Raw genomic sequence first — 26,318 nt, 5'->3', positions numbered from 1 at the left:
GGTGGGAGATTGGTATGTCTAAGGCCATGTATGCTTGATCTCTGACACTTCTTGGTTCCCTAGGAAATGGAGAAAGAAATAAAGAATGTATTTCGTAATGGGAACCAGGATGAAGTTCTGAGTGAAGCATTCCGCTTGACTATTACACGCAAAGATATTCAAACTCTAAACCATCTGAACTGGCTCAATGATGAGGTAATCTCACACTAGTTTTTATATTCAAAGAGTAAGTAAACATCAAGTGGAAACGAAAGGTATTATTTCACTGTTTCTCAAAGTGTGGTCCTTGGATGACCTGCTTCAGAATCAGCTCTCACAGGCCTCTCCATTCTCCTGAATAAGTTTGAGGCAGTGTGGTAGAGTTATGTATTTTAAACAAAGATCTCAGGTGATTTTTTTATGTACCTTAATGTCTGAGAACTGCTGATTTATCTTTTTATGTGTTGAAGATTTGGACGCTGAGGGAGAGGACCTTCGCTTATTGGTATTCTCGCTCTGTTTAAGGCACCTGCCCTGCAGTTCACATCTTTTGATCAAATATTTAATAGCTGACCATGTTGCAGCATGAAGGAATACTTTGGGATTTCCATATAGGAATCCATTTCTACTACCCTTTCTGTCTCTACTTAGGTCACTTACGTTATGAGTGGGAAGCTTTCTAAAATAGCCTACATTTATACGTGATATTATTTAAACTGACATAGAAGTTACATTATTAAATATTTGATGTATTGAGTTAAAAAAGAAAAAAGGTATGGCTCTCAGCTCCTGAGAGTTCTAATTATTTTATGTAGATTAGTTACATTAGAATCTTTAAACTGATCTGTCCTATTCCTAAATCTGTAGGAGTCTACAGGTTTAGGAAGGATATTTTCACAGCAAAAGAAGAGAGCTGGGTTGGGATTTTTTCCTATTTACCTGCCTCCTTTCTTAGGCCCACTAGGAGCATTCCTGCCTGATATCTTTGGTGTACTCAAGCTTCATAGCTATGGATACTTTTTAGATGCTCAATATAGTAAGCACTAGATATTCTAGGTACCTGTATACTGGCCTTCTATGTTTAAGACCTTCCAAATACTAATATTGGCCAACGTCTGTTGGGCATTTACCTTATGTTATGCAGTATTTTTTTTTAACTCAAATACCTTTTTTTTTTAAACATCTTTATTGGAGTATAATTGCTTTACAATGGTGTGTTAGTCTCTGCTGTATAACAAAGTGAATCAGCTATATGTAAACATATCCCCATATCCCCTCCCTCTTGCGTCTCCCTCCCACCCTCCCTATCCCACCCCTCTACGTGGTCACAAAGCACCGAGCTGATCTCCCTGTGCTATGCGGCTGCTTCCCACTAGCTATCTGTTTTATGTTTGGTAGTGTGTATATGTCAGTGCCACTCTCTCACTTCGTCGCAGCTTATCCTTCCCCCTCCCCGTGTCCTCAAGTCCATCCTCTACGTCTGCGTCTTTATTCCTGTACTGTCCCTAGGTTCATCAGAACCATTTTTTTTTAGATTCCATGTATATGTGTTAGCATACGGTATTTGTTTTTCTCTTTCTGACTTATTTCACTCTGTATGACAGACTCTCGGTCCACCCATATCACTACAAATAACTCAATTTTGTTTCTTTTTATGGCTGAGTAATATTCCATTGTGTATATGTGCCACATCTTCTCTATCCATTGGACACTCAAGTTGCTTCCATGTCCTGGCTATTGTAAATAGTGCTGCAATGAACATTGTGGTACATGTCTCTTTTTGAATTATGGTTTTCTCAGGGTATATGCCCAGTAGTGGGATTGCTGGGTCATATGGTAGTTCTATTTTTAGTTTATTAAGGAACCTCCATACTGTTCTCCATAGTGACTGTATCATTTTACATTCCCACCAACAGTGCAAGAGGGTTCCCTTTTTTCCACACTCTCTCCAGCATGTATTGTTTGTAGATTTTTTTGATGATGGCCATTCTGACCGGTGTGAGGTGATAACCTCATTGTGGTTTTGACTTGCATTTCTCTAATGATTAGTGATGTTGAGCATCCTTTCATGTGTTTGTTGGCAATCTGTATATCTTCTTTGGAGAAATGTCTATTTAGTTCTGCCCATTTTTGGATTGGGTTGTTTGTTTTTTTGATATTGAGCTGCATGAGCTGCTTGTATATTTTGGAGATTAATCCTTTGTCAGTTGCTTCATTTGCAGATATTTTCTCCCATTCTGAGGGTTGTCTTTCGTCTTGTTTATGGTTTATTCTAAGTGTTTTATGTGTTCTACTCATGTCATAGTCACCACAACCCTTGGAGGTAGATACTGTAATTTTATCATCTCCATTTAATAAAGAAACAAGGCATAGAAAGATTAAGAAACTTGCAAGGTTACATAACTAGTAAGTAGCAGAGCCAGGATTCAGACTCAAGCATTGGGTCTTATCTATTATGTCATACTGCCTCAGAATCTTAAATTGGATCCCATTTTAGGATTAGATGTATAGGATTTGAGAACCATGTCATGTCCAGTAGGTTGATCTTCTATGGGGCCAGCTGAACTAACCCCACGGTCTTTGCCATTGGTGAGTTTATAAGATATAAATTTCAGAAGTTCATCACTCCCTGAATAATATCTTTGACAAAGAATAGTAAAGAAATTATGGTTTGATACTGTCTTGCTTTAGGGGAAGCATCCCTTGCTTCTTGTGCCTCAGAATAGTGATATTTGAACATTGGGTCAAATAACAGGGGAAAAAAAGAGCTCACCAAATCAAAGGGCAAAATGAAAATCAAAAACAGTCATAAGTATCCACCAATTAAGTGTTTTTGATTTGGAGATATTAATCTGTGGTCTTTTACCAGTTTTTGACTGCCACTGCTAAATGGGGAAGAGTCAGTTATTCTATAGGAATTGTAGCTCGTGTTTGTTGTAAATTATGCAGAACCTTCTAGGGGGCAGCAATGAGTAGGATATGAGCTGAGTTCTAGCTATATATTCTGGTATTACCTCAGTGAGCTCCCTTACAGAGGCAGCATTCATCAGGACATATTTTCCATTCCCTGGGCCCACCAGAGGCTGGATTTTTACCAAACAAAGTTCATGGAAATTACATTACTTAGAAGAGACAAGGGAAAGGAACGATTCCTTGCCTACTTTATCTCTACCACACCTACCCATAACTTTTGTAAGGAGTACTTGTCTTCTGAGTTCAGGATAATGTTAACCTTGAAAGCAGGTGCCAATTCACATGTCCATAATGATGATGAGAACTGTTATAATAACTACTTTAATAACTATTTTAACTATTTTAAAAAGCACCATTTTCAAAGTACTGCATTTCTCAGGCTTTTAGAATTACTGCCCTTGAGAAGCTAATACCATTCTGAAGGGGAATTAGTAGATATCCTTAATTATTCATAATCATTTTAAAATACTTAATTCCATTTCTCAATTGTGAACTCTCAATCTTTTGCAAGTAATTTGCTCTCTTCAGTGCTATTCTCCTTCCCTCAAACAGATATTTTCATTAATAACCATTTCTTTTCTTTTTGTTTCTCATGTCAGTTTTATAGGCTGCATTAAAATTTTCTCCAAAAGAAGGTGGTTGACACATTATTTCTACTATTTTATAGACGAGGAATATAAGATCCTAGAAATGAAAGGGATCAGATTTAGTTTATAAGGAAAATAAAATCCAGAAGTCCTGTATTTGGGATATGTACAGAAAGCCATTAGGCTACCCTTTCTCTGCTCTCTTTCCTAAAAGAAGAGTAAGCCACAGTGCCTGTTCATACAATAGGCTTTCTAACATGGTTTTTTTTTTTTCTTAACATCTTTATTGGAGTATAATTGCTTTACAGTGTTGTATTAGTTTCTGCTGTATAACAAAGTGAATCAGCTATATGCATATGTATATCCCCATATCCCCTCCCTCTTGCATCTCCCTCCCACCCTCCTTATCCCACCCCTCTAGGTGGTCGCAAAGCACCGAACTGATCTCCCTGTGCTATGCAGCTACTTCCCACTAGCTATCTATTTTACATTTGGTAGTGTATATATGTCAGTGCTACTCTCTCACTTCGTCCCAGCTTACCCTTCCCCCTCCTCGTGTCCTCAAGTCCATTCTCTACATCTGTGTCTTTATTCCTGTCCTGCCCCTAGGTTCATCACAACCATTTTTTTTTAGATTCCATGTATATGTGTTAGCATATGGTATTTATTTTTCTCTTTCTGACTTCACTCTGTATGATAGACTCTCGGTCCATCCACCTCACTACAAATAACTCAATTTCGTTTCTTTTTATGGCTGAGTAATATTCCATTGTATACATGCACCACTTCTTCTTTATCCATTAATCTGTCCCTGGACACTTAGGTTGCTTCCATGTCCTGGCTATTGTAAATAGAGCTGCAATGAACATTGTGGTACATGACTCTTTTTTTAATTTTTTACTTTTAAAATATTTTTATGTATTTATTTGTTTTTATTTTTGGCTGTATTGGGTCTTCGTTGCTGTGCTCGGGCTTTCCCTACTGTTTGTTGCAGTGCGCAGGCTTCTCATTGTTGTGGCTTCTCTTGCAGAGCATGGGCTCTAGGCGCAAGAGTTTCAGTAGTTGTGGCTCATGGGCTCTAGAGCGCAGGCTCAGTAGTTGTGGCGCACAGGCTTAGTTGCTCCGTGGCATGTGGGATCTTCCCAGACCAGGGCTCGAACCCATGTCCCCTGCGTTGGCAGGCGGATTCTTAACCACTGCGCCACTAGGGAAGCTCCCAAGACTCTTTTTGAATTATGGTTTTCTCAGGGTATATGCCCAGTAGTGGGATTGCTGGGTCATATGGTAGTTCTATTTTTAGTTTTTTAAGGAACCTCCATACTGTTCTCCATAGTGGCTGTATCAATTTACATTCCCACCAACAGTGCAAGAAGGTTCCCTTTTCTCCACACCCTCTCCAGCATTTATTGTTTGTAGAGTTTTTGATGATGGCCATTCTGACTGGTGTGAGGTGATACCTCATTGTAGTTTTTTTTTTTTTTTTTTTTAACTTTGGGTTTGTTTATTTATTTATTTATTTATTTATTGCTGTGTTGGGTCTTCGTTTCTGTGCGAGGGCTTTCTCTAGTTGTGGCAAGTGGGGGCCACTCTTCATCGCGGTGCACGGGCCTCTCATTATCGTGGCCTCTCTTGTTGCGGAGCACAGGCTCCAGACGCGCAGGCTCAGTAATTGTGGCTCACGGGCCCAGTTGCTCCGTGGCATGTGGGATCTTCCCAGACCAGGGCTTGAACCCGTGTCCCCTACACTGGCAGGCAGATTCTCAACCACTGCGCCACCAGGGAAGTCCCCTCATTGTAGTTTTGATTTGCATTTCTCTAATGATTAGTGATGTTGAGCATCCTTTCATGTGTTTGTTGGTAATCTGTATATCTTCTTTGGAGAAATGTCTATTTAGTTCTTCTGCCCATTTTTTGATTGGGTTGTTTGTTTTTTTGATATTGAGCTGCATGTGCTGCTTGTATATTTTGGAGATTAATTCTTTGTCAGTTGCTTCGTTTGCGAATATTTTCTCCCATTCTGAGGGTTATCTTTTCGTCTTGTTTATGGTTTCCTTTGCTGTGCAAAAGCTTTTAAGTTTCATTAGATTCCATTTGTTTGTTTTTGTTTCCATTTCTCTAGGAGGTGGGTCAAAAAGGATCTTGCTGTGATTTATGTCATAGAGTGTTCTGCCTATGTTTTCCTCTAAGAGTTTTATAGTGTCTGGCCTTACATTTAGGTCTTTAATCCATTTTGAGTTTATTTTTGTGTATGGTGTTAGGAAGTGTTCTAATTTCATTCTTTTCCATGTAGCTGTCCAGTTTTCCCAGCACCGCTTATTGAAGAGGCTGTCTTTTCTCCATTGTATACTCTTGCCTCCTTTATCAAAGATAAGGTGACCATATGTGCGTGGGTTTATCTCTGGGCTTCTATCCTGTTCCATTGATCTATATTTCTGTTTTTGTGCCAGTACCATACTGTCTTGATTACTGTAGCTTTGTAGTATAGTCTGAAGTCAGGGGGTGATTCCTCCAGCTCCGTTTTTTTTTCTCAAGATTGCTTTGGGTATTCGGGGTCTTTTGTGTCTCCAGACATATTTTAAGAATTTTTTGTTCTAGTTCTGTAAAAAAAATGCCATTGGTAATTTGATAGGGATTGCATTGAATCTGTAGATTGTTTTGGGTGGTATAGTCATTTTCACAATGTTGATTCTTCCAATCCAAGAACATAGTATATCTCTCCATCTGTTTGTATCATCTTTAATTTCTTTCATCAGTGTCTTATAGTTTTCTGCAAACAGGTCTTTTCTCTCCTTAGGTAGGTTTATTCCTAGGTATTTTATTCTTTTTGTTGCAATGGTAAATGGGAGTGTTTCCTTAATTTCTCTTTCAGGTTTTTCATCATTAGTGTATCAGAATGCAAAAGATTTCTGTGCATTGATTTTGTATCCTGCTGCTTTACCAAATTCATTGATTAGCTTTAGTAGTTTTCTGGTAGCACCTTTAGGATTCTCTATGTATAGTATCATGTCATCTGCAAACAGTGACAGTTTTACTTCTTCTTTTCTGATTTGGATTCCTTTTATTTCTTTTTGTTCTCTGATGGCTGTGGCTAAAATTTCCAAAACTTATGTGGAATAATAGTGGTGAGAGTGGGCAACCTTGTCTTGTTCCTGATCTTAGTGGAAATGGTTTCAGTTTTTCACCATTGAGAACGATGTTGGCTGTGGGTTTGTCATATATAGCCTTTATTTTGTTGAGGTAGGTTCCCTCTGTGCCTACTTTCTGGAGGCTTTTTATCATAAATGGGTGTTGAATTTTCTTGAAAGCTTTTTCTGCATCTACTGAGATGATCATATGGTTTTTCTCCTTCAGTTTGTTAATATGGTGTATCACATTGATTGATTTGCATATATTGAAGAATCCTTGCATTCCTGGGATAAACCCCACTGGATCAAGGTGTATGATCCTTTTAATGTGCTGTTGGATTCTGTTTGCTATTATTTTGTTGAGGATTTTTGCATCTATGTTCATCAGAGATATTGGCCTGTAGTTTTCTTTTTTTGTGACATCTTTGTCTGGTTTTGGTATCAGGGTGATAGTGGCCTTTTAGAATGAGTTTGGGAGTGTTCTTCCCTCTGCTATATTTTGGAAGAGTTTGAGAAGGATAGGTGTTAGCTCTTCTCTAAATGTTTGATAGAATTTGCTTGTGAAGCCATCTGGTCCTGGGCTTTTGTTTGCTGGAAGATTTTTAATCACAATTTCCATTTCAGTGCTTGTGGTTGGTCTGTTTATATTTTCTATTTCTTCGTGGTTCAGTCTTGGAAGGTTGTGCTTTTGTAAGAATTTGTCCATTTCTTCCAGGTTGTCCATTTTATTGGCATATGGTTGCTTGTAGTAATCTCTCATGATCCTTTGTATTTCTGCAGTGTCGGTTGTTATTTCTCCTTTTTCATTTCTAATTCTGTTGATTTGAGTCTTCTCCCTTTTTTTCTTGATGAGTCTGGCTAATGGTTTATCAATTTTGTTTATCTTCTCAAAGATCCAGCTTTTAGTTTCATTGATCTTTGCTATTGTTTCCTTCATTTCTTTTTCATTTATTTCTGATCTGATCTTTATGATTTCTTTCCTTCTGGTAACTTTGGGGTTTTTTTGTTCTTCCTTCTCTAATTGCTTTAGGTGTAAGGTTAGGTTGTTTATTTGAGATGTTTCTTGTTTCTTGAGGTAGGACTGTATTGCTATAAACTTCCCTCTTAGAACTGCTTTTGCTGCATCCCATAGGTTTTGGGTTGTTGTGTTTTCATTGTCGTTTGTTTCTAGGTATTTTTTGATTTCCTCTTTGATTTCTTCATTGATCTCTTGGTTATTTAGTAGTGTATTGTTTAGCCTCCATGTGTTTGTATTTTTTACAGATTTTTTCCTGTAATTGATATCTAGTCTCATAGCATTGTGATCAGAAAAGATACTTGATACGATTCAATTTTCTTAAATTTACCAAGGTTTGATTTGTGTCCCAAGATATGGTCTATCCTGGAGAATGTTCCATGAGCACTTGAGAAGAAAGTGTATTCTGTTGTTTTTGGATGGAATGTCCTATAAATATCAATTCAGTCCATCTTGTTTAATGTGTCATTTAAAGATGTGTTTCCTTATTTATTTTCATTTTGGGTGATCTGTCCATTGGTGAAAGTGGGGTGTTAAAGTCCCCTACTATGATTGTGTTACTGTTGATTTCCCCTTTTATGGCTGTTAGTATTTGCCTTATGTATTGAGGTGCTCCTATGTTGGGTGCATAAATATTTACAATTGTTATATCTTCTTCTTGGATTGATCCCTTGATCATTATGTAGTGTCCTTCTTTGTCTGTTGTAATAGCCTTTATTTTAAAGTCTATTTTGTCTGATATGAGAATTGCTACTCCAGCTTTCTTTTGATTTCCATTTGCATGGAATATCTTTTTCCATCCCCTCACTTTCAGTCTGTATGTGTCCCTAGGTCTGAAGTGGGTCTCTTGTAGACAGCATATGTGCGGGTCTTGTTTTTGTATCCATTCAGCCAGTCTATGTCTTTTGGTTGGAGAATTTAATCCATTTACATTTAAGGTAATTATGGGTATGTATGTTCCTATTACCATTTTCTTAATTGTTTTGGGTTTGTTTTTGTAAGTCTTTTCCTTCTCTTGTGTTTTCCGCCTCAAGAAGTTCCTTTCGCGTTTGTTGTAAAGCTGGTTTGGTGGTGCTGAATTCTCATAACTTTTGCTTATCTGTAAAGGTTTTAATTTCTCCCTCGATTCTGAATGAGATCCTTGCTGGGTAGTGTAATCTTGGTTGTAGGTTTTTCCCTTTCATCACTTTAAACATGTCCTTCCACTCCCTTCTGGCTTGCAGAGTTTCTGCTGAAAAATCAGCTGTTAACCTTATGGGGATTCCCTTGTATATTATTTGTTGCTTTTAATATTTTTTCTTTGTATTTAATTTTTGATAGTTTGATTAATATGTGCCTCAGATTGTTTCTCTTTGGGTTTATCCTATCTGGTTCTCTCTGTGCTTTCTGGACTTGATTCACTATTTCCTTTCCCATGTTAGGGAAGTTTTTTGACTGTACTCTCTTCAAATATTTTCTCAGTCCCTTTCTTTTTCTCTTCTTCTTCTGGGACCCATATAATTTGAATGTTGGTGTGTTTAATGTTGTCCCAGAGGTCTCTGAGACTGTCTTCAATTCTTTTCATTCTTTTTTCTTTATTCTGCTCCCTGGCAGTTATTTCCACCATTTTGACTTCCAGCTCACTTATTCGTTCTTCTGTCTCAGTTATTCTGTTATTGATTCCTTCTAGAGTATTTTTAATTTCAGTAATTGTGTTTTCCATCACTGTTTGTTTGCTCTTTAGTTCTTCTAGATCCTTGTTAAATGTTTCTTGCATTTTCTCCATTCTGTTTCTGAGATTTTGGATTATCTTTACTACCATTACTCTGAATTCTTTTTTGTGTAGTTTGCCTATTTCATCTTCATTATTTGGTCTTGTAAGTTTTACCTTTCTCCTTTGTCTATAACATATTTTTTTGTCATTTCATTTTTTGTTTTTTTTGATGGTTGGTCCTGTATTCCTGTCTTACTGGTTGTTTGGCCTGAGACGTCCAGCACTGGAGTGTGCAGGCAGTTGGATAGAGTTGGGTCTTTGTGCTGAGATGAGGACCTCCAGGAGGTCTCACTCTGATTAATATTCCCTGGGGTCTGAGGTTCCTGTTAGTCCAGTGGTTTGGACTCAGAGCTCCCACTATGAGAGCTTGGGCCCAACCTCCACCCTGGGAACCAAGATCCCGTGAGGTTTGTGGCACGGTAAAAAAAAGAAGAAGAAAGAAAGAAAGAAAAAAAGGAGCAGTACAATATCAAAGAATAAAAGACAAAATAAAAGTAGAAAGATAAAAAATATGTTAGGAAAAGTAAAAGTATAATTGAAACAACTGCAACAAGGCAAAATAAAACCACAACAGAAAAAAGGAAGAAAAGGCGGGGTGGAGGACAAGCCAAAAGGAGAGATCACTAACAAAGTATAAAGAATAAAATAAAATTAGAAAAATAAAAGATTTATTAGGAAAAATAAAAATATAAAAGAATCAACAACAGTGAATCAACAAGGTAAAACAGAACCCCAATCTAAAAGAGGAAAAAAGAAAAAAAAAAAAAAAAAAGCCTTGACCATGGGGGTGGAGTTTAGGCTGTGGTGGCACTTAGGCAGGGGCGCTGTTTAGGGTGTGGCAGGGCCTAGGCAGGTGGGGGGTGACATTTGAGCATGGGGTGGGGCCTAGGTGGGTGACTTTTAAGCTTGAGGCGTGGCCTCTGCTTAGGACCTGTGGGGAATAGGAGAGGCAGCATGCAGAAATGAGGGCCTCAGGAGTGTGGAGTTCCGTAGTTTGGAGGTAGGGCACTGAGTGAGGGTGTGTGGGTGGGGTTTAGGCCCAGCTCGTTGGAGGGGGTCTCCGAGTGTAGAGTTGGGGCCCTGGGTGGGGGTGTAGGGGTGGGGCTTGGGCTCTGCACAGCAGGGGGGAGGCTCCGAGGGCAGAGGATTAGGCCCGGGAGCCCAACAGGCTTCCCGGTGCCTAAGTGGACAGGGAAAGTACTGGCCCCGTTCCCTTCCGCTCCTTCGTGCCCCTCCCCCACCGTCTCCCCCAGGGTCTCCCCCGTTGCCACTGGACCCCTAACCGTGGGTGGGTCCCGCTGGGTGTAGGAACTCCTTCCCTCCCCCGGCCAGCCCTCAGGGTGCCGGTCCTGGAGGTCTGGCCTTAACTTTTGCTCCCCCTTCCCTCCCTCCCACTCCCTCAGGACCCACATGGCTGGAGGGGGCCTCAATGGGCAGAGGATCAGGCCCGGGATCTCAGCAGGTTCCTGGGGGTTCAAGTGGGCAGGGGAAACCTGGCCACTCTCCCTTTTGATCCTCTACCCTCCCAGTGGTTCCCCAATTTACCCCTTCCCCTCCCGCAGCCACCCCTCGGGGCGCCAGTCCCATCCCACCTCCACTTCCCCTCCCCCTTCCTTCCCCCAGTGACCCACGTCCTACCCAGTCGCTGGGGGTTCCTCCTACCTGCTTAGGTGTCCGTGGTCCCCCACTGGTGCCTGGTAGGTGTCCTAGTTGTGAGGAGACGCGAATTCCGCATCCTCCTAGTATGCCATCTTGACTCCGCCCCCCCAACATGTTTTTAAGAATGGATTTTTATATAGGTGAGGATTAACATTTTACCTTACTATAAGAAAATGAAACTTCTCAAAGTTGGAATGTGGGAAGTGGCTGCCTTGTAAAGAATAGAAAATGAGGCTGGAAAGCTAATAACATATAGATGGGGATTTCTATACCAGGTCTGGTGATTAGTTATTAAAAGAAATTTCTAATTAAGGGAAGGAAGACAGGGTTAAAGAGAGGAGGAGTTAGTTGCAAAAGTAGATTGAAACAAAAGGAAATATTAACAAATATTAACAATACAATATTATTAAATATTAACAATATTAACAAATTAAACAAAAGGAAATATTTTTAAGTGTATGTCAGTACTAGAAACTATTTATTATTTCCTGGAGATTGAGTTGAATAACTTCTGGAATCCAAGTCTAAGATTTTAGGTTAATGATCCTGAGGAGAGGACTACCTTAGGCTTTGTGTTTCTCTTTATGGCCTGCTAATTCTGCTTCTTAGAGGGCCTAAAAGTTGTTTTATAAAGCATCAGATAAATTTAGAAATACATGGAAATTATTTAGGCATACAAGTAAATGAATCTGACTTCTTCTGATCTTGATAGAATAAAATGGATCAGATTTACTCTTTCAACTTAACTAGGAAACTAGATAAAACATCAAGCAAGAATTTTCAGACATTGGATAACAGTGATTCCTGAGAGAAGGGAAATGAAAAGGATGAGCCTATGATTTCCACAGCTTACTGGGGCGGTGTGTTGAGGGGAGAGAGCTGGTAAAACCTGGCAGTGCCTGGCAGTCTTGTGAGTGGAGGAGACAGAGTTCAGGGAGGCCAAAGTGGCTAAGGTTTGTGAGATAAATACTGGAGGGGAAGTTGCTGAACAAAGAGAAAGCTCCAGAGATATGCAGTGGGCCCCCCTCATATCTTTGGCTGAATACTGATCTGTACATATATGGGAAGAAACTACCAGAGCCTGGGGAAAGAACCACCAGAAAGAAGGAATCAGAACAAGCCTGAGAGCTAACACAGGTGCCAAGAATAGTTCATGTCCCAACCATCTAGAGTAGAAAAGTTGTGGGGCATTGAATAGAGTCCTCAAAAGGGCATTGCTTCAAGAGTGGGGCCAAAGTGACCCTAGAATAAAGGTTGCCCTGAACCCATGGTAACAAGCTTAAATACAAGTCTTGAAAGCTTGAAACTGATCCAACTAACTTAGCTATATCACAGAACAAAGCCCAACAATATTTAAAGGAACACAGCAAATTCTGGTAACAACAAAACCCAACAACATGAAATTCACAATGTCTAGCATCCAATTAAAAATTCCCAGGCATGCAAATAGAAGAAAAATATAACAAAGGGAAAAAACAGTCACTATAGAAATACCCAGAAAAGACAAAAATGATAGGATTAGCCAACAAAGATATTAAAACAGATATCATTAACATATTCACATGTTCAGGAAAGTGGACATTATGAGGAGAAAAATGGAAAATATAAAAGACCCAAATTGAACTTCTAGAGGTGAAAAATACAGTATCTGAAATGAAAAATACATGAGATGAGATTAACATATTAGACACTGTGGAAGAAACAGTTAGTGAACTTGAAAATAGAGCAATAGGAACCATTCAAATGGAGTAGAAAAAAGGCTGAAAAAAGATGACTAGAGCTTAGCGAGCTCTGGGACAGTGTCAAGCCTAAGCATGTAATTGAAGTCCCAGAAGGGAAAGTTGGGTGTAAGTGGTATCAGAAAAAATGTTTAAAGAAATAATGGTGGAAGATTTTCCAAATTTGGAAATATACTGACAGATCCCAGAAATTCAGCATACCTCAAATAGAAGAAACACCATAGTGAAATGTATAATAATCAAATTGCTAAAGACCACTGATAAAGAGAAAACTAATGAAAGCAACCAGAGGAAAAGAGGCATATTATGTACAGAGGAACAAAGATCTGTCAGAAACCATGTAGGCCAGAGGACAATATAGCTACATCTTTAAAGTACTGAAGGAGGAAAAAAAAAAGCTTGTCAACCTAAATTCTATACCAGCAAATAAATCTTTCAAAAAATAAGGCTATACTTTTTTAGGCAAACAAATGCTGAAAGAATTCATCACCAGCAGACTTCTACCATAAGAAATATTAAAAGATATTTGTCAGGCAGAAGACAAATATGAGGTAAAAGTTTCAATCAACACGAGGAGTGAAGAGCAGTGGAAATGCTCTCAGTTTTTAATATCTCTGAAAGACAATTGACTAGTCAAGTCAAAAATAAAACAACATACTGTGGGGTTTATAACATGTTGAAGTGAAGTTTATGACAATCATAACATAAAGGAGGGGGAAAATGGAAGTACATACTTGTCTAAGGTTCCTATACAATACATGAAGTGGTATAATGTTATATGAAGGTAGACTACAATAAGTTAAAGACATATAAATCCTAGAGCGACCAGTTAAAAACAAAAACAAAAACCAGAGAGGTATCGTTATAAGCCAGTAATGGAGATAAAATGGAATTAAAAGATACCCAATCCAAAGGAAGGCAGGGAAAGAGGAAGGATACAAAGAACAGATGGGACTAATAGTAAAAAAAGAACATGGGGCTTCCCTGGTGGCGCAGTGGTTGAGAATCCGCCTGCCGATGCAGGGGACACGGGTTCGAGCCCTGGTCCGGGAAGATCCCACATGCCACGGAGCAACTAGGCCCGTGAGCCACAACTACTGAGCCTGCGCGTCTGGAGCCCGTGCTCCGCAACAAGAGAGGCCGCGATAGTGAGAGGCCCGCGCACCGCGATGAAGAGTGGACCCCGCTCGCCACAACTAGAGAAAGCCCTCGCACAGAAACGAAGACCCAACACACCCAAAAACCACTCAATTAATAAATAAATTTAAAAAAAAAAAAAAAAGAACATGATGGTAGATTTAAAACCAACCATCTCATTAATCACATTAAATGTAAATGACCTAACCCAGCACACCCAATAGAAATATAATGTGAGCCATGTATGTAATTTTAAGTTTTCTAGTAGTCACATTAAAAAAAAGTGAAAAGAAACAGGTAAAACTAATTTTATAATATATTTTATTTAACCCAATATATCCAAAATATGTTATTTTGGCATGTAATAAATCTGAAAATATTGTTAATGAGATATTTTACCTTCTCTTTAAAATGTATGTATTTTACACTTACAGCACATTTACACTTACAACACAATTTGCATTAGTCATATTTCAAGTGCTCAAGAGTCACATTTGGCTAGTAGCTACCATATTGGACAGTATAAATATCCTGTTAAAAAGCAGAGATTGTCAGATTAGGTTAAAAGATATGTCTACAGGAAACCTATTTTAAATATGAAGACACATATAGGTTAAAAGTAAAAGGATGGAAAAAATATACCGTGCCAACACTAAACAAAGGAAAGATGAAGTAACTGTATTAATATCACACCAAGTAGATTTCAGAGCAAGTCATATTACCAGTGATAGACTTTTCATAATGGTAAAGGGGTAAGTTCAAGAGGATTAACAACCTAGATATGTACACACCTAACAGAACTTCAAAATAGATGAAGTAAAAACTGAGAAAATTGGAAGGGGAAATAGACAAATTTATAATTACTGTTGAAGATTTCAACACCTCTCTCTCAATAATTAACTGTTTCCGAGGAGAAGTTAAATCTAAGTGATGCTTGGTAAGAGAGGAAACATCGTGCCAAACATTAAGCCCAACTAGACAAACCTAGCACAGGGAGTAGGTTTTCCTTAGGAAATAAAAACTGCGTAAGAAGGGAAAAAAATCAGACAAAATGAGATAAATTAAGTGAATATGATGGGGTCTACGATATGCTATGCACTCTAACATGTGGAATAAAATGACTAGAATGGAAGTTATAGTGTTTCTAACATGACTCGTGGGAAGATTCCACGTCATTATAGTTTACCTCTTTAAAGTGTTTCTTAATAGAACTAGTCCTATTGATAAACCAGGGATTTATGTGAGGTCACAGGGAGAATAATTACAGTTGTCATGACTCCATAAAGATAGATGTTGCCTGCCTCTCTTTCTCTAAAACCTTGGCAGTAATTCTAATAATTTGTTACTTGAATTCGCATGTGAGAAAAATCCTGGACACAGTGAGGGATGCAGTAACATAGAGCTTACCTGAAGTCTGCCTTCTTGGTTTCCATAGTATTATTAGATTAGATCTTTTAGGAGTGAGTGACCTTCTGACTCATAATATTCAGGGGTTGTTGCTTGGTTAGTCTTTTGGGTTTTGTGGTTGACAAGGATAAGTCTAATTTAAAAATCAGAATGAGGAAGACTTCCCCAGTGGCACAGTGGCTAAGAATCCGCCTGCCAATGCAGGGGACACGGGTTCGAGCCCTGGTCCAGGAAGATCCCACATGCCACGGAGCAACTAAGCCCGCATGCCACAACTACTGAGCCTGCGCTCTAGGGCCCGCATGCCACAACTACTGAGCCCGCGTGCCACAACTACTGAAGCCCGCGCGCCTAGAGCCTGTGCTCCACAACAAGAGAAACCACCGCAAGTAGCCCACGCACCACAAGGAAGAGTAGCCCCCACTCACCACAACTAGAGAAAGCCTGTGCACAGCAACGAAAACCCAACACAGCCAAAAATAAATACAATTAAATCTTTAAAAAAAAAAAAAAATTCAGAATGAGTATGTCGAGGGGGAAATCTGGAGGGGTAAAATAGGAAAACAGCTTTTTTTCCCCCTGAAAGTTATCGTGGTCTCTGCTCAGGAACACTGTCATGCTCAGGACTTTTAGAACATTTATTTCCTAAGTCAATTATAAGGGTTCAGAGTGTGAAATTGGAAAGGGTTAAAGTCAGGATTGTATTGTGAAATGTTTTACTTCTAAATGCATGAGAAAACAATAGTTTGGCTGGTTTACTGCGTGAGAAGGAGGATACAAATAGCAGTCATTTATGTCATTGTGGTAACATACAGGAAAAGGATTGAGTCCTTAGTTTGAAAACATGGTAGGCTTTTCTTTTAAAGAGAAGCTTTTTTCAGCTTCAACCTGGCAACTCTTCAAATAAAATCACAAAGGAATAAGACACTATAAACAACCATTCCACCCCCAGACAGGACTGCATAGACAAGTAGGCACTCATGGCCAAAGCTGCAAAGGCAGCAGGAAGGGCAGCTCTTTAGGCACCAAGAGCTGCAGCAAGCAGAGGCAAGTGTGGACCCCCAAAAGAGTGACAAGTGCAAGACAAACAGTAGGCACCGGGCTGACTTATTACTCTTAGCCCCCTATTCCAAAGGGAATTGAAGATCTTCTGAAGCTAAGAGAGTCCTGTGTGCAGAAAGGCTCTCACTATGGAAGGGGAGGGAACCTTGTCTTCACAAAATACAAGCAAGTGCTCTGACCATCATTGCTCCTCTTTCATCTTAAGCACTGTGATCCCTTCTCTCATTTCTTTTTCCTTTATCTTCAGCCCTCTGTGAGATGACGTGTAGGATTCTTTTTGTTCTCCTAACTCCTAGCTTGTTTTTTTGGTATGATTGTGTCTTGGCTGAACTATGGCAGTTTTCCTCATTTGGATAGAGTAAGAGCTGAAAAACTGAGGAGAGAAACTCAGATCTAAATTCTGCCTCAGATGTCAGATTACATGTCCTCAGTTAATGGGAGGGAACATTGAAGCCACTAAACTCCCTCCTACTGAGATACAGGAGAAATGAAAAAGAACCCAGACCACTCCATAGGGCTAATTAATGAGCTGGCTTTGGAGGAAGCCATTTCCCTCTCAGTGGAGAAACCTTGGTTGGAGGCAGAACTGAAGCAGTGGAAGAGGGATTCTTAGTGTGGTATCCTGATCACTAGGTCTCTGTTCCTGTTCAGCTGGCTTGGTCTTTAGCTTTATAGGTCCACTCTCTCAAAATAACAAAATGAAATAAGAAGCCAAACAACTCAGTCTATGGAGGTCCAGCTAAACTTAATTGGTTTCTGGCACTCTTTCCTCCTGAAAAATAGGATAGTCATGTGTAGCATGACACTCATAATGTCATCCTTTTCACTTCAGGGTAACTATACCAAAGGTGGTATGCCCCTCTGATGGGCACCTGGGGGAGATACATCTCCGTGGCTTTCATGTGCTTGGCTATCCTTATCTCTCTCTAATTTCTTCCACTTCCATCCTAAGTCCTTGTTGCCTGTTGTAATATATAACTTGTCTGCCCCCATGGAAGGTTTGGCTTACAGTGACTGACAGGTTGTCTGCCTGTTCACTTCACCCCCTGGATTGAAGGGTTTAGTTAGCCTCATAGCATGGCTAATACTGTGGGATAGAATGCCAGAGGAATCAGTCCCTTCCTGCTGATTTTCTCTCACTAGAGGATGTAGATTATAGCTGTGAAATCTGTGCTTGCTGAGCAAGATCCTCCTGCATTCCTGGCTGCCTTCACAAGTGGAGAAGCATCCTTTAGCACCATTATCTTCGGGGGCAGGGTTAGATTAAAAACCTGGATTGGAGAAATCTGTGATCCTAATTGTGTCTTAATTCATTATCGTTATTTTAAATAACTGAGCTCCAGTTACCTATTGGGCGTCACTCAGCAGAGAATTAACCACAGCCTGAGTCCTCTGGGCCTGTTGTTCCGTCTTCAGAGATGCAGGAAAAACAGTGTCTTTCTTCAGTCCTGGCTCTCCCTCCCACCACCCTCAGAGCTCTGCTTCACGGCGAATGTGGTTTCCCTGCAGCTGCTTAGGCTTCCTCATCTATAGGCCCTTTCTCTGGTCTAGGCCATGCTCCGGGGTGTCCCTGGCAGCGTTCCCTGCTGCCTCCCCAGTATGTAGTTGCCTACTATTGGGCTCACTGCTCTGGCATTCTAGTGTGTAAATATTTGTCAAGGGACGGGGGTGTTTTCCCATTCCCCAAAAAGCATTCTGAAAAATGTGCCTGTTTTCTTAGTCATATTTCCAAGCTTTGGATGAGTTAGCCCATTCATTCCTTGCAGTTGACAGACACTGGCCTGACCTCAGCTGGCCACATAAAATAAGTATGCAGTAACTTCCGGCACAGTAACTTTCAAGCTTTGGGACCAAGGAGTCCTGGACTTAAAGGAACCATGGATGACATAGTCATTGTTAGAGAACACATTGTTTCATTAACATATCTCCTGTATCAAGCATTTTAATTTCTTTCACTTGTACTTGATATTGAAGGCATAAATGGAATCAACAAAAATGAGGCAGCTAACCATATAGATTCTGGGGGAGAACTTTACTCTTCATGTTTGTCATTTTACTTTCAGGTCTCATGTAATGTAGGTTATACTATATCCATGTCTGCCTCTATAATGGTGACATTGCTGAGCTACTACCAGTTTAGAGATGTTTTTCCAATATAGTTGATGGTTTATTCTGTCGCTCAGTTGTACTTGAGACCAAAACAGTTTGCTTCTGCTAGGTGGCTTGTTAGGCTGAAAATGCAATCCTTAGTCATGGAGCAGAATTTTCTATCTTTGTGCAGAATCAGGAGACCTACATAGAAGGATTGAACTACTGATCTTAGCTTTATTAACACTAGACTCTGAGCTCAGGATTTATTTAAATTACTCGCACAGTCCCGATAGATTAAAGGAACTGCTAGTGTGTACCTCATTAAACTGCTTGTACTCCTTCCTTTCCTTTTCTCTGAGTCTCACCTTGTACCACCCCTTCCTCCTCATTTTCCAGTTTTTTTAACCTAATCTTCAGTCTTCTACAAGTCTGGCCAACATCTTCCCATATGTATCTGGAACCATATATATACACATATGTGTGTGTGTGTGTGTGTGTGTGTGTGTGTATACACACATACACACATCAGCTTTTTCTGTTTTCACTGTTTATAACCACCTCAACACCTCCCTCCCTTCTAGTCAGAATTTGATATAGGGACATGAGGCTGTTGGGTGTTGAAGTCATAATTGAATTGATTAGGAAACTAACCTATGCTGTGCAATATCGCAACTGTGTTTCCTTCTTACAATACAACTATTTTGAAAGGCTGGAGTATCTATTTTAATACATATACTTTCTTCCCACAGATCATCAATTTCTACATGAATATGCTGATGGAGCGAAGTAAAGAGAAGGGATTGCCAAGTGTGCATGCATTTAATACCTTTTTTTTCACTAAGTTAAAAACGGCTGGTTATCAAGCAGTGAAACGTTGGACAAAGAAAGTGGATGTCTTTTCTGTTGACATTCTTTTGGTGCCCATTCACCTGGGAGTGCACTGGTGTCTTGCTGTGAGTGCCTCTTTTATTACTGATAAAATTTAAAAGAAATCTATGTAATTATAGAATACACAGAGAGTGGTGAATATTCTACATTTTCACTAGATGACTGAGAGAAAAAGTAGCATTTAGTTGTCTAAAAATTGGATAGATCAGTGAACTCCCTGTCAAGAGTGGGAGATACTTAGACTTTGAAGAAAGCGATGGAGTTTTCCTTTTCTGGAAATATTTAAAAAGGGAGTTATAAGTCAAAGCAGGCTAAAGGCAAGGCACGGGGAGTAAAAGTGACTTCTCAGTGATGCTGCCAACTCAGATTCTATGACTGTTATTTTCTGCCTAATCATGACTTGTCTTGCATACTTGGTAATTCAATATTTTTTATGATTCTGAGAACATGGATACATGAGCTTAATATATTAATAAAAGTATAAAAAGTATTTCACAGTCTGTTTTGAATTACATTTGAAAAGCATAAGCCAAAAGGAAATTCTCCAAGTAAAGAAACAAAAACTAGACTCTTTTACCATCTTTCAGAAAATGTATGGAAATTATCTCACTCAACTTACGTTCTCTGAAGAGCATGTTGTGTCTTCACTGTTACCCACAGTGCAGATGGAGAACCTGAGTACTAGAAAAAGGTTTCAGGGCAATTACTGGAGCCTCCAGTCAATCAGCCCCCATCGTAGTTCTGAGTAAATAACCCCCCTGTTCTTCTCTCCTCTGCAGATTAAGCATGGTATAATGCTAAGCATCCATCAAACTTGTCATGATATCATAGGAAATCTGGCAGAAGGTTCCAAATTCCAGGGAAGGGAAAAGCTGAGAAACCAGTTTTCTTCACTTCATAAACACAGATTTTTTTTTTTTTTTTTAATTCCCAGGTTGTAGACTTTAGAAAGAAGAATATTACCTATTACGACTCCATGGGTGGGATAAACAATGAAGCCTGCAGGATCCTCTTGTAAGTAGGGAGTTGAGGACAAAGAGTTTGATGTTGGGTATATGTTATGTTTTTCCAGCTATTGAACTCAGTTCTCTGATCCCTTCAATGTAGTGATTAATAAAGGAAATCTTTATCTTGAGTAAGAATGGATATTTTCCTTCTAAATAAGTAAAGTTTAATAATAATATAATACCAAAAATACACCCTAATGGGGATAATTACTGTCCCAGTGCCCTAAATACAGAGTGGATATATACATATAGATATAGAAACTACTTAGAAATCATCTACTCCAACCTCCTAATTTTTCAGATGAAGAAACCAAGACCCACAGAGGTGACTTCGATTTGCTCAGGTCCTGCTAGTTAGTGGCTCAACTGGGAACCAGAATGCAAATCTCTTTATATCCCATCCGTTTCTCTTTCCAAAATGTCTATTTCTCACTGTACCATTTTGGCAGCCAGGAGGGGGCTGGGTTCCAGAATGGTGAGCAGTTCGCACTTAAGAAGAGTGCTGTATATGAGGTATGCACTCAACAAATTGTTGATTTGGATTGAATTTTCACACAGGAGAATCAAGACTGTAAATAAATAAATACCTCAGTATTGCTGGAGAAACATTTTTCTTCCATTAGATTGAGTTCTGTAGGACCATATAAACCAAGGAAAAGAACCAAAACTTGTTCCTCAGGACGGACAGTAGGTAGAAGGAGCCTGGGTATCAAAGGCAGATGTCATGCTTCTCTTGGGTTGACAGGGAAGGCCTGAATTGTGGGACCTCCAAAGGAAGCTTAGCAGTCCAAAGATTCCCTGCCCAGTAGTATATACTGTTTTCCTTAGACGCACAGAAGAAAACTCTTCCTAAGGATTGTCAGCCCCGTTCTTGCAGTGGCAGCTGTCATCACTGCTCCCCAAGCTCATCTCATTCTCTCCCAATACCTTTAGGCAATACCTGAAGCAAGAAAGCATTGACAAGAAAAGGAAAGAGTTTGACACCAATGGCTGGCAACTCTTCAGCAAGAAAAGCCAGGTACATTTCTTCTTGATGAGGTGGAAATCCTGAGACCTAGGGTATTGGAAAGAAAAGGATTTTACTGCTTGGTCCCCAGAGACCTTCTGTGTTAGTGTCTAGCCTCACCTCAGCTTGGTCGTTTGGTTCCTTGGGGAAGATAGAGTAAGCTATCTGTGGGAAACTAGTAATGTGTTTCTTATGAAGAACTAGGTTTTATAAATGCCCAGCTATTTTGCTAAACTTTCATCTGTGGGAAATGTTTGCAGATTGTTTGGCCCTTGTGGGAGGGGCCAGCTTTTACACCCTTGGGTGTCATGGAAATCTAAGATAGTCTCCTGTGTGATTAATATGAAATACACAGGCTGGACTGAGATGCTGAATTTTTTTCTCTGAGCCTCTGTTGTTCTGATTCGGGGACCAGGGTCATCTCTTCCAAATTCAGGGAAACCTGTAAAATTTATATCCTTTGGCTCTTATTTATAATCAAATAAGAAAGAAGGAAGCTTGGAAAGATGTCACTTTTTTATTGTTTTTGGCCTTTCAGGAAATTCCACAGCAGATGAATGGAAGCGACTGTGGCATGTTTGCCTGCAAATATGCTGACTGCATTACCAAAGACAGACCAATCAACTTCACACAGGTGAGCCAAGCCTTCAGGAGGGAGCTCTATGACCACCCTGTCTCCAGGCTGCCGGATAGATGTTTTTCCCTCCACTTGCTCCACTTAGGGGGCTCTGCTTCAGCTTGTGGCTCATAACACGGGTGGTTACTGCCTGTGCCGCGTCACAAGAAAAAGGGTAGTGATAGGCCACATCCCGGGTTACCGTATATCACATATTGTGATGTATGGGCAGAGCCTTCTTCTCCGCCCATCTCTCCCACCTACCTCAAATCCTGTAAGAAGCAGAGAACTGGGACCAGAGCAAGTTTCCTATAGTTTCCCGTTATTTGGATAGCAGTTAAGTTTTGGAACAGGCCACACCTTGATCTAGTGTAATTTGTTATGCTGCCCTCTTCCCCTGCCCCTCACTTGATGCAGCTGGTCAGTCTTCTTATAGTTTGTGATTGTTTATTTCTGTCCACGTGGTCCTTCGGAGACCAAAGTGGATTGAGACTAGAGATTAGGGGTTATTCTGTGTCCTCCACTTAACTCTTTACTTCTGTTTAAATCAATGGCTTTACTAGATTTTTCCACCATAGCCCTTGGGTGGAGCTCACTCTTGCAGTTCCTATAACTCCTCCCGTAAAAAGTGAGTTTTTGATTTTCAAGTGTCGGATCTCATATCCTCTTAAAAGTTTAACATAGAGGACTTGATAGACACCATTCTCAAAATTCTTGGAGACATTTGGGTGTACCCTAGGGACTTCTGGCAATGCCCAACAAAACTTCTAAGGTTACAACAATGGAAAATAGCAATAGAGATAGTAATAGAAAAAAGCAATAGAAAGAAAAAAAATCACATGTGATGAAGAATGAGCCATTTGAAAGATCAGAAATTCAGCTGAGATTATTTTAGTTGAAAACCTCAAGACGGAAAGGAGTGTTAGGTCTGCATACAAGAAATGAAAATAAGGGTGTCTCTGTGTCCCTACAGCAACACATGCCCTACTTCCGGAAGCGGATGGTCTGGGAAATCCTCCACCGAAAGCTTTTGTGAAGACTGTCTCAATTAGCAGACGTGGACTTGTGGGAGACCAGCTCTTTGTTGTCTACGGCCAGAGACCTTGGAAACAGCTGCTCCCAACCCTCTGTTCTTGTAAAGTCCTTGATCCTGGACCAGGCCCTGGAGAGATGCACTCACAAGCACATCTGCCTTTCCTTTTGTATCTCAGATACTATTTTTGCAAAGAAACTTTGGTGCTGTGAAAGGGGTGAGGGACATCCCTAAGCTGAAGAGAGAGACTGCTTTTCACTTCTTCAGTTCTGCCATCTTATTTTCAAAGGGCTCCAGCCTCACTCAGTCTCTAATTAGGGGCCTGAGAGAAGCTTGGAAAGACTCTTGATTTCATGTAAACTCTTGTTGTTAGGCCTTACTAAGAGGTAGGAAAGGACGTGGGCAAAAAGGTAGGGATGAAAACCACCAGCATATACACGCACACATACATACACACAGGATTTTCAAGATATGTCACTGGGAAAGTGACTGTAAACTGGACTTTGGGGCACCTGCATAATTCCCTCCTCCGGGACTTTTCCTATTTATATGCCCCTTTGTGAAATCCGTCTGCTTCTGTACAAGGCTGTTTTATCATCTGTAGCATCTTCCTCTCCTGAGGCACAACACGTGAGCCCTGGATGGACCCCAAAGTCCCAGGCAGTCCTTTCCTTAAAAGCAGAGGCTTGCATGTGCTCACAACACATGATATGGGGAAGACCCACCCAGGGAGTGGTTTAGTGGAGCGACAAGGCACCACTTTTACTGCTACCTACTTCTGACCAAGAAGAAGGACCTCAGTCTTTAGCATAAAATTCCAGCATTGGATGAATGCAGGTCTAGTTTGGTCTGTGGCTAGCTAGTTTAAATATGTTTCTAACCACAGAGAATTTAATATATATATATATTTCACAGGGATATGTTTTTTTTTTTTTTTGAAGGCTGAATGTGTTCACCATTTTAGCCTGTAGGTTTATTACCATTTTCCAAATTTAGCTCCAGCACGCACAGATCCCAGCCCCTATGTGTAGGGTGTTTGTGGACTTCCTAACAGAATATTTTGATTCCTGGTTGAATTTTGGCTTAGGGGTAGAGGTTACAGAGGGAGGTGAGATTTTCAACTGGAAAACGGGTGGAATTTGGACTGATCAACTTGAGATTGAAAAACTGCTATTCCTTTTGTTCTTTGTGGCATCTCCCCACCCTCTGAGCGCTCCTCAGGCTAGATAGTGAAACGATCCAATGCCAGTGTCATTTTGTACTTAAGTTCCAAAATAGGAACATTTTATACTTTTTTCTGTATTGTAATAGGTAGTTTTGTATGAAATCTTTTCTTCTCTTCCCATGTACCTCATCCTTTCCAACATTGTGCTTTCTCCCTGGGCTTATTTGAAAATTTTACTCTGTTTTATATCAAGCTTGTTTAGTACATTTTTCTATGTGTTACCACAGGTTACAATTTGAAAAGAAAACTATTTTTTTTAAATATTCCATTGTTAACTGAATGTTACTGTTTTCCACTCCAGCAACTAGATGTCCTACCTTTTTCATATGCCTGCCTTTGGGGGGAAGACCACCTTTTGTTTGTTTGTTTTCTTTTTTTTTCTTCTTTCTTTCTTGCCTGTTTTGTTTTGTTTTGTTTTGATTTTTTGTTTTGTTTTGTTTTGGTTTTTTTTGGTGTTTTCTATAGGAAATAAATAGCTTTCTATATATGAGTTCCTGGGACTTTCACATTCTCTTTTAGAGAGCTATGGCATGCAGGCTCATTGTGGGACTCCTGAACATTGATTCTTGGTACTTAATGTATTTAAGTGACAACTTGAAAGGTGACAATATGGTATAGATTTTGGACCATGAATCAAAAAGACCTGAGTTTTTCAGGCACTCTTTGCTATTGTCTGGGGGACTCAAAACAAGATACTTCTCTGTATTTATTGTTTGTCCATTTAGATAACATCTGTCTTACTTTCCTCACAGACTTTTTGTACAGACCAAAGCAACAAATATTTATTGCCATGTACAGCAGAAAATGAAACATGCAACAAAAGCACTTTGAAAAATATACAAGGAATTGTTAAGCCTGTCTGAATTTGGCCCCACTTTCTGACCAGTGTAGTTTTGTACAAGGTGAAGTTAGTGATCCTGAGATGCCCTGCATGAGTGGTCCAGGCTGAGACACAGGTTGTGGTCCAGGGTGGGAACCAAGTAGACTTAACATAGTGGGGGCCATTCTTTCCAGACAGCTGCCCAAGAAGAGCAGGACTAGCATCTGGAAACTTTCTTCTTCATTTAAGGGCGGACCTTGATGACAGGGGGGAAAAAATACGACGTTCCTGTATTCCATGGCCAAGGGCATGTTACCAATGTCTTGTTTAACCTGCTTTAAACTAAAGCCTGTTGCTTTCCTTTTCTCCGATCTTCCCCTCTCCTCTGTGTCCAGTGCTCATAATTACCTGCCTCCCCAAAGAAAGGGAACACTTGATGGATGATAAGCTCTAGATGCCAGATATGGAGCCTTCAGCAGAAACCACAGTCTCAACAATCACTCCTGGACCCTGTACAGAGAAAATCAGACCATTCCTGCCCATTTGAGGATACATGGTGCGAGGCACAGAGGCTAGTTCCATCCCATTTGTCACCTGGGATCCACCGTTGCTCCTGGGAGCCCTGTTTAGGTTTGAATGTAAGAGCGCTTTTCCCTCATCTGGCCTGGAGACTCTGTGTAAACTGACTCTTCATATTTCTCTGTGGTATCAACTTCTCTCTTATTTTGCCCTTGTAATTGTGCTAGCATCTTCTACCCACTGCCCCTAGCAAGATTAGCCCCAAAGTTTTAGTGTTCTGGGATAGAAACAGGTTGCCTGGAAAAGCACTGCCAGCAGCCATATTACAGAGTCTGTCCATCGCCACCTGGTTCTGCGTGGCCCATAAAAGGCTCTAGTGGGTAGAGAGGGAGGGTTCACTTCAGAGCCCCAATGTTTTTAGCGTTTCAGCTTCTGGTCCTTCTCCTGTGCCATCCCTCCAGCTCTCAAATACGTCTTAACCCAGAGTAAGAGAGACAACTGACACTCGGCCTTTGTCTTCTCCCTTGCTCCACCTGGATGGGCCAGGGGGGTTGGGGTAGGGTGGAATATGATGCTTTCATCCTGGGAGCTCACATACCCAAGAGAGTCAGAAAAGGACGTGTAACGCTATCAGGCCCTGTTGTTGACTCAGACTACATGCTGAGCTCCTGGCAAAG

General features: G+C 40.2%; 2 protein-coding genes and 1 long non-coding RNA gene across 8 annotated transcripts in view; 1 reads left to right on the top strand and 2 right to left on the bottom strand.

Annotated features, from left to right (window-relative positions):
- Positions 1-13,800, bottom strand: part of LOC309609347 — a 165,311-nt gene extending 151,511 nt beyond the window's left edge. Inside the window, exon 1 of the long non-coding RNA XR_014233382.1 lies at positions 6,798-13,800. This is a non-coding gene — a long non-coding RNA (uncharacterized lncRNA). The remainder of the gene's footprint in view (positions 1-6,797) is intronic.
- The window catches only part of SENP1 (SUMO specific peptidase 1), a 65,953-nt gene extending 40,465 nt beyond the window's left edge, over positions 1-25,488 (top strand). For all 6 annotated transcript variants that reach the window (XM_082350633.1, XM_082350632.1, XM_082350634.1 and 3 more), the window contains 6 exons: positions 64-195; positions 19,277-19,480; positions 20,350-20,429; positions 21,356-21,440; positions 21,967-22,062; positions 23,018-25,488. In XM_082350633.1, coding sequence (XP_082206759.1) covers positions 64-195; positions 19,277-19,480; positions 20,350-20,429; positions 21,356-21,440; positions 21,967-22,062; positions 23,018-23,080 — 660 coding nt within the window. In that variant the 3' untranslated portion in view covers positions 23,081-25,488. The remainder of the gene's footprint in view (positions 1-63; positions 196-19,276; positions 19,481-20,349; positions 20,430-21,355; positions 21,441-21,966; positions 22,063-23,017) is intronic.
- PFKM (phosphofructokinase, muscle) overlaps positions 1-26,318 on the bottom strand; it is a 188,727-nt gene that overhangs the window by 73,808 nt on the left and 88,601 nt on the right. The gene's annotated exons all lie outside the window — the stretch shown is intronic.

Source organism: Balaenoptera borealis (genome assembly GCF_965194805.1).
Source record: "Balaenoptera borealis genome assembly, chromosome: 13".
In the NCBI taxonomy this organism is placed as follows: Eukaryota; Metazoa; Chordata; class Mammalia; order Artiodactyla; family Balaenopteridae; genus Balaenoptera; species Balaenoptera borealis.
The sequence above is the reverse complement of the archived record's forward strand: the minus strand, read 5'-3'. Positions and strand labels throughout refer to the sequence as shown.